Source organism: Hypomesus nipponensis, chromosome 17 (assembly GCF_054491055.1).
Source record: "Hypomesus nipponensis isolate SF chromosome 17, ASM5449105v1, whole genome shotgun sequence".
Lineage (NCBI taxonomy): Eukaryota > Metazoa > Chordata > Actinopteri > Osmeriformes > Osmeridae > Hypomesus > Hypomesus nipponensis.
Genome location: NC_140377.1, coordinates 23,048,244 through 23,055,000, shown reverse-complemented (window position 1 = coordinate 23,055,000; position 6,757 = coordinate 23,048,244). Strand labels below are relative to the sequence as shown.

Below are 6,757 nucleotides of genomic sequence, written 5' to 3'. Positions count from 1 at the left end.
CCTTTCTAGCTATGCTGCACCCTGGAAATACATTCTCACAGAACTGTACAGTGTAAACCTGGTCAGAACTGTACAGTGTAAAGTGTGTAAATCTGTGGGTAGCTCCTCAGAGCACGCTGTAATGGCAGAACAGGAGAAGACTGAGTGAACATTCTGATCCAGTCTGGCGTTGGCCAGACGACTTAGGTTACCTTGACAACCCGCTGAGGGCTCTTGATACTTCAGGTTTTTGATGATTTTACATTTCTCTGCTTTAAGCCACAGGGCTTGATCTGTGACCTTTTAACCTGTGACCTCATTCTAGCGCCCCCCCCGTCCCCCGTCCCCCCCCCCCGTCTCCACACCATCCCTGACGACAGACCCACCCAGAGTGGACAGGAGCAGAGAAATATAAAAGTCCAATCTGCAGAAAGAATGCTGTTTATAGACAACACAATTTGACAAATGGAATCTATTAAAAGTACCAAAACAAAAGGGTATACCAAAAAAAGGAGAGAAATCTAATTGTATCTTTTCCTTCTCTGCTCTGTTTTACTCTGTAGGTGACTTTGTCTCAGACTGCTACCACCAATTTGGAACATAGATCGTCCCGATCGCCCCTAACCCCCCCCCCTAGCCCCCACTGCCCCTAACCCCCCCCCCCCCCCCTAGCCCCCCCTAGCCCCCACTGCCCCTAACCCCCCCCCCAGCCCCCACTGCCCTAACCCCCCCCCCCAGCCCCCACTGCCCCTAACCCCCCCCCCAGCCCCCACTGCCCTAACCCCCCCCCCCAGCCCCCACTGCCCCTAACCCCCGCCCCCCTAGCCCCCACTGCCCCTAACCCCCCCCCTAGCCCCCACTGCCCCTAACCCCCGCCCCCCTAGCCCCCACTGCCCCTAACCCCCCCCCTAGCCCCCACTGCCCCTAACCCCCCCCCCCAGCCCCCACTGCCCTAACCCCCCCCCCAGCCCCCACTGCCCCTAACCCCCCCCCCAGCCCCCACTGCCCTAACCCCCCCCCCCAGCCCCCACTGCCCTAACCCCCGCCCCCCTAGCCCCCACTGCCCCTAACCCCCCCCCTAGCCCCCACTGCCCTAACCCCCGCCCCCCTACCCCCCTCTCCTTCCTGCTGTCCTGCTGAGCCCCCCTGGAGCCCCCTACCCCCCTCTCCTTCCTGCCGCCCCCTCACCTGTAGCCCCCAGAGACACCTGCCCCTGGGGCCTCCTGCTACCTGCCTACCAGGAACACACGGACACCTTGATCTGCCTATGCCCCGCCCACCCACTTCCTTTTACAATTCCGCCTTGTGGCACTTGAATGGAGAAGTTGTCTGTTGTGAATGGACAGGTGTAAAGCTGCTTGCTGGGGTGACGCCCCCCCCCCCCTCTGTCTCCTCCCCCCAACTCATCTGCAAGCTGCTCTCAGACTTTGATTTTCTTGTCAGGCTGTGATGCTGTGTTTTAAATCAAACCACTTCCAATCAGTGTTTCAACAACTGTTCTGCTCCTGGTTCTTGCTGAACTTGTTTAGCTTGACTGAAAATCTTTTTTTGTTGACTGAAATATTTGCCATGAAATTCTTGTTATTACGTTCGTATAATGGACACAACAGGATATGATGCAGGCTCCTGTTTCCATGGTAGCTAACACTAGTTAGATAGCACTCAGATACGTTGCCTCTGTGATGACATCATGAGTATGATTATGAAGGAAACTTTTTCATAACTTTTTTTACACAAATAAATAAAGGTGATCCTCCAAAAACACTAAATGTAATTTAAGTGGAAATTTCTGCATCATGAGCTGGTTATCAACCGAGGAGTCCGGCTGTGGATGACGTCCAGCTGTGGATGACGTCCAGCTGTGGATGACGTGTAGCTGACTCCTGCTGCTCTCTCCTAGACTACTACAACAACGGAGGGGGCGGGGCCTCGGGCCCAGGGGGAGGAGCCTCCACCAGCCCTGCCGGTCCTTCTCCCGCCTCCTACGGCTCATACTACCAGAACGATGGGGGCTACACCACGCCCCCCTCCGCCCCCAAACCCCCCACCAAGAAGCCACCCATGCACCAGGGAGCCAAAGCGCCCTTCGCCAGCGTCCCCGGGCTGAGCCCTGGGCCAGGGGGGGGCTACCAGGCTGCCCCTGCCCCTGGACAGAGCCCCTACAACCCCTACAGCTACGGCCCAGGGAAGAAGAGCTTCAGCCAGAGCCAGGCCGGCGCGGGGGGGTACCACTACTCCACCGCCTACCCCAGCCAGGTGACGGGCGGGGCCGGAGGTGGGCAGGACTACAGTTACGAAGGTGAGGCCCGCTCTCTGTAGACACTCGCCCCCTCTTTAAACCCTCCACCTGTCTCTGGAGCTGCCCCCCTCCATAGAGGGAGGACTACAGTTACGAAGGTGAGGCCCGCTCTCTGTAGACACTCGCCCCCTCTTTAAACCCTCCACCTGTCTCTGGAGCTGCCCCCTCCATAGAGGGAGGACTCCCCCCTCTCAGGTGTGCTTCTCCTGCCCCACTGGGAGTGATGCCTAATCTCTAGTTCTTGCTGTAATGGTACAGTGAGCCAGTACTGATGCTTCCTGATGGTCCGTTGTTGTCTGACCTTGTGTGTGTGTGCAGGTTACGGCAGCCAGCCCAACTACAGCTCCCCTGCTGGTGGAAGCCAGGGCTACACAGCTCCCTCAGCGCCCTACCACAGCCCTGCAGGCTACGGCCGGGGGGGCGACCCCTCCATGAACTACCAGTACAGATAGACTCCCCACAGCCCCCACCAGGCCTCTCCAAAGAAGCAGAGACCGGGCATGCCCCCTCCTCGTCCTCCCGCATCCTGCCGGCTCTGTGACCTGTAGACTGGACGAAGCTCCGCCCTGACCACTCCTGATCTGGTCCCTGGAGTCGTGCATTTGATCATTTGATGTTGGTGTTGTTTTGGCCCCTCCGGGCCCCTTGTCCCTCAACAAGCTGCCACAAATGTTGTGACCACTTGTAGCTTTTCACAGAGCGTTGTTTTGGTCAATAGGTTTTTGTTGTCCTTTAACAGTACAATAGGCTCAGAAGTACTTGCTTGTTTTTTGATTTTATTTTAATTTTTATGATCGGTCTATTCAGCTGGACAAAGTATTGTAGATTAAAGTTCTTAAAGTTCTCTTTCACATTCAAATGATTTTGTTGTTGACTCATTCTGTGTCTGTGTGAGTGGGAGGCAGGGTGAGAGGCAGGGTGGGAGGCAGAGTGGGAGGCAGGGTGGGAGGCAGGGTGAGAGGCAGGGTGAGAGGCAGGGTGAGAGGCAGGGTGGGAGGCAGAGTGGGAGGCAGAGTGGGAGGCAGAGTGGGAGGCAGGGTGAGAGGCAGGGTGGGAGGCACTGGTGAAGTTGCGAGGTTGAAATCTTCATAATTTTCAACCAGCCTGCACACACACACACCACCTCAACCAGCCTGCACACACACACACACCACCTCAACCAGCCTGCACACACACACACACACACCACCTCAACCAGCCTGCACACACACACACCACCTCAACCAGCCTGCACACACACACACACCACCTCAACCAGCCTGCACACACACACACCACCTCAACCAGCCTGCACACACACACACACCACCTCAACCAGCCTACACACACACACCACCTCAACCAGCCTGCACACACACACACCACCTCAACCAGCCTGCACACACACACACACACCACCTCAACTAGCCTGCACACACACACACACACACCACCTCAACCAGCCTGCACACACACACACACACACCACCTCAACCAGCCTGCACACACACACACCACCTCAACCAGCCTGCACACACACACACACACACCACCTCAACCAGCCTGCACACACACACACACCACCTCAACTAGCCTGCACACACACACACACACACCACCTCAACCAGCCTGCACACACACACACACACACCACCTCAACCAGCCTGCACACACACACACACACCACCTCATCTAGCCTGCACACACACACACACACACCACCTCAACCAGCCTGCACACACACACACACACACACCACCTCAACCAGCCTGCACACACACACACACACCACCTCAACCAGCCTGCACACACACACACACACACCACCTCAACCAGCCTGCACACACACACACACCACCTCAACCAGCCTGCACACACACACACCACCTCAACCAGCCTGCACACACACACACACCACCTCAACCAGCCTGCACACACACACACACACCACCTCAACCAGCCTGCACACACACACACACCACCTCAACCAGCCTACACACACACACCACCTCAACCAGCCTGCACACACACACACCACCTCAACCAGCCTGCACACACACACACACACCACCTCAACTAGCCTGCACACACACACACACACACCACCTCAACCAGCCTGCACACACACACACACACACCACCTCAACCAGCCTGCACACACACACACACACCACCTCAACCAGCCTGCACACACACACACACACACCACCTCAACCAGCCTGCACACACACACACCACCTCAACCAGCCTGCACACACACACACACACACCACCTCAACCAGCCTGCACACACACACACACACCACCTCAACTAGCCTGCACACACACACACACACACCACCTCAACCAGCCTGCACACACACACACCACCTCAACCAGCCTGCACACACACACACACACCACCTCAACCAGCCTGCACACACACACACACACCACCTCAACCAGCCTGCACACACACACACACACACCACCTCAACCAGCCTGCACACACACACACACCACCTCAACCAGCCTGCACACACACACACACACACCACCTCAACCAGCCTGCACACACACACCACCTCAACCAGCCTGCACACACACACACCACCTCAACCAGCCTGCACACACACACACACACCACCTCAACCAGCCTGCACACACACACACACACCACCTCAACCAGCCTGCACACACACACACACCACCTCAACCAGCCTGCACACACACACACACACACCACCTCAACCAGCCTGCACACACACACACACACCACCTCAACCAGCCTGCACACACACCACCTCAACCAGCCTACACACACACACACACCACCTCAACCAGCCTGCACACACACACACCACCTCAACCAGCCTGCACACACACACACACACCACCTCAACTAGCCTGCACACACACACACACACACCACCTCAACCAGCCTGCACACACACACACACACACCACCTCAACCAGCCTGCACACACACACACACACCACCTCAACCAGCCTGCACACACACACACACACACCACCTCAACCAGCCTGCACACACACACACCACCTCAACCAGCCTGCACACACACACACACACACCACCTCAACCAGCCTGCACACACACACACACACCACCTCAACTAGCCTGCACACACACACACCACCTCAACCAGCCTGCACACACACACACCACCTCAACCAGCCTGCACACACACACACACACCACCTCAACCAGCCTGCACACACACACACACACCACCTCAACCAGCCTGCACACACACACACACACACCACCTCAACCAGCCTGCACACACACACACACCACCTCAACCAGCCTGCACACACACACACACACACCACCTCAACCAGCCTGCACACACACACCACCTCAACCAGCCTGCACACACACACACCACCTCAACCAGCCTGCACACACACACACACACCACCTCAACCAGCCTGCACACACACACACACACCACCTCAACCAGCCTGCACACACACACACACCACCTCAACCAGCCTGCACACACACACACACACACCACCTCAACCAGCCTGCACACACACACACACACCACCTCAACCAGCCTGCACACACACCACCTCAACCAGCCTACACACACACACACACCACCTCAACCAGCCTGCACACACACACACACCACCTCAACCAGCCTGCACACACACACACACACACCACCTCAACCAGCCTGCACACACACACCACCTCAACCAGCCTGCACACACACACACCACCTCAACCAGCCTGCACACACACACACACACCACCTCAACCAGCCTGCACACACACACACACACCACCTCAACCAGCCTGCACACACACACACACCACCTCAACCAGCCTGCACACACACACACACACACCACCTCAACCAGCCTGCACACACACACACACACCACCTCAACCAGCCTGCACACACACCACCTCAACCAGCCTACACACACACACACACCACCTCAACCAGCCTGCACAAACACACACACCACCTCAACCAGCCTGCACACACACACACACACACCACCTCAACCAGCCTGCACACACACACACACACCACCTCAACCAGCCTGCACACACACCACCTCAACCAGCCTACACACACACACACACCACCTCAACCAGCCTGCACACACACACAGGCTCTGTGTCCAGCTTCCTGGCAGCTCTCCTGGGCTGGTCTGTCGGCGACTGACCCCTCGGCCATCCTGTTTTCCACTAGAGAAGACAGAATGATTTCCTCCAAGGCTCAGGATGGTGAGTGGGAGTTCAGCTACACTGACCTGCATGTTGGGAGTTCATCTACACTGACCTGCATGTTGGGAGTTCATCTACACTGACCTGCATGTTGGGAGTTCATCTACACTGACCTGCATGTTGGGAGTTCATCTACACTGACCTGCATGTTGGGAGTTCAGCTACACTGACCTGCATGTTGGGAGTTCAGCTACACTGACCTGCATGTTGGGAGTTCATCTACACTGACCTGCATGTTGGGAGTTCAG

The 6,757-nt window shown here is 56.9% G+C and overlaps 1 protein-coding gene across 1 annotated transcript in view; it reads left to right on the top strand.

The window, feature by feature from the left end:
- Nucleotides 1–3,137, top strand: part of ilf3b (interleukin enhancer binding factor 3b) — a 16,343-nt gene extending 13,206 nt beyond the window's left edge. The window contains exons 18-19 of the mRNA XM_084677402.1: nt 1,880–2,278; nt 2,597–3,137. Of these exons, the coding sequence (XP_084533528.1) occupies nt 1,880–2,278; nt 2,597–2,730 (533 nt within the window). The 3' untranslated portion in view covers nt 2,731–3,137. The remainder of the gene's footprint in view (nt 1–1,879; nt 2,279–2,596) is intronic.
- Nucleotides 3,138–6,757: the final 3,620 nt, after the last annotated feature.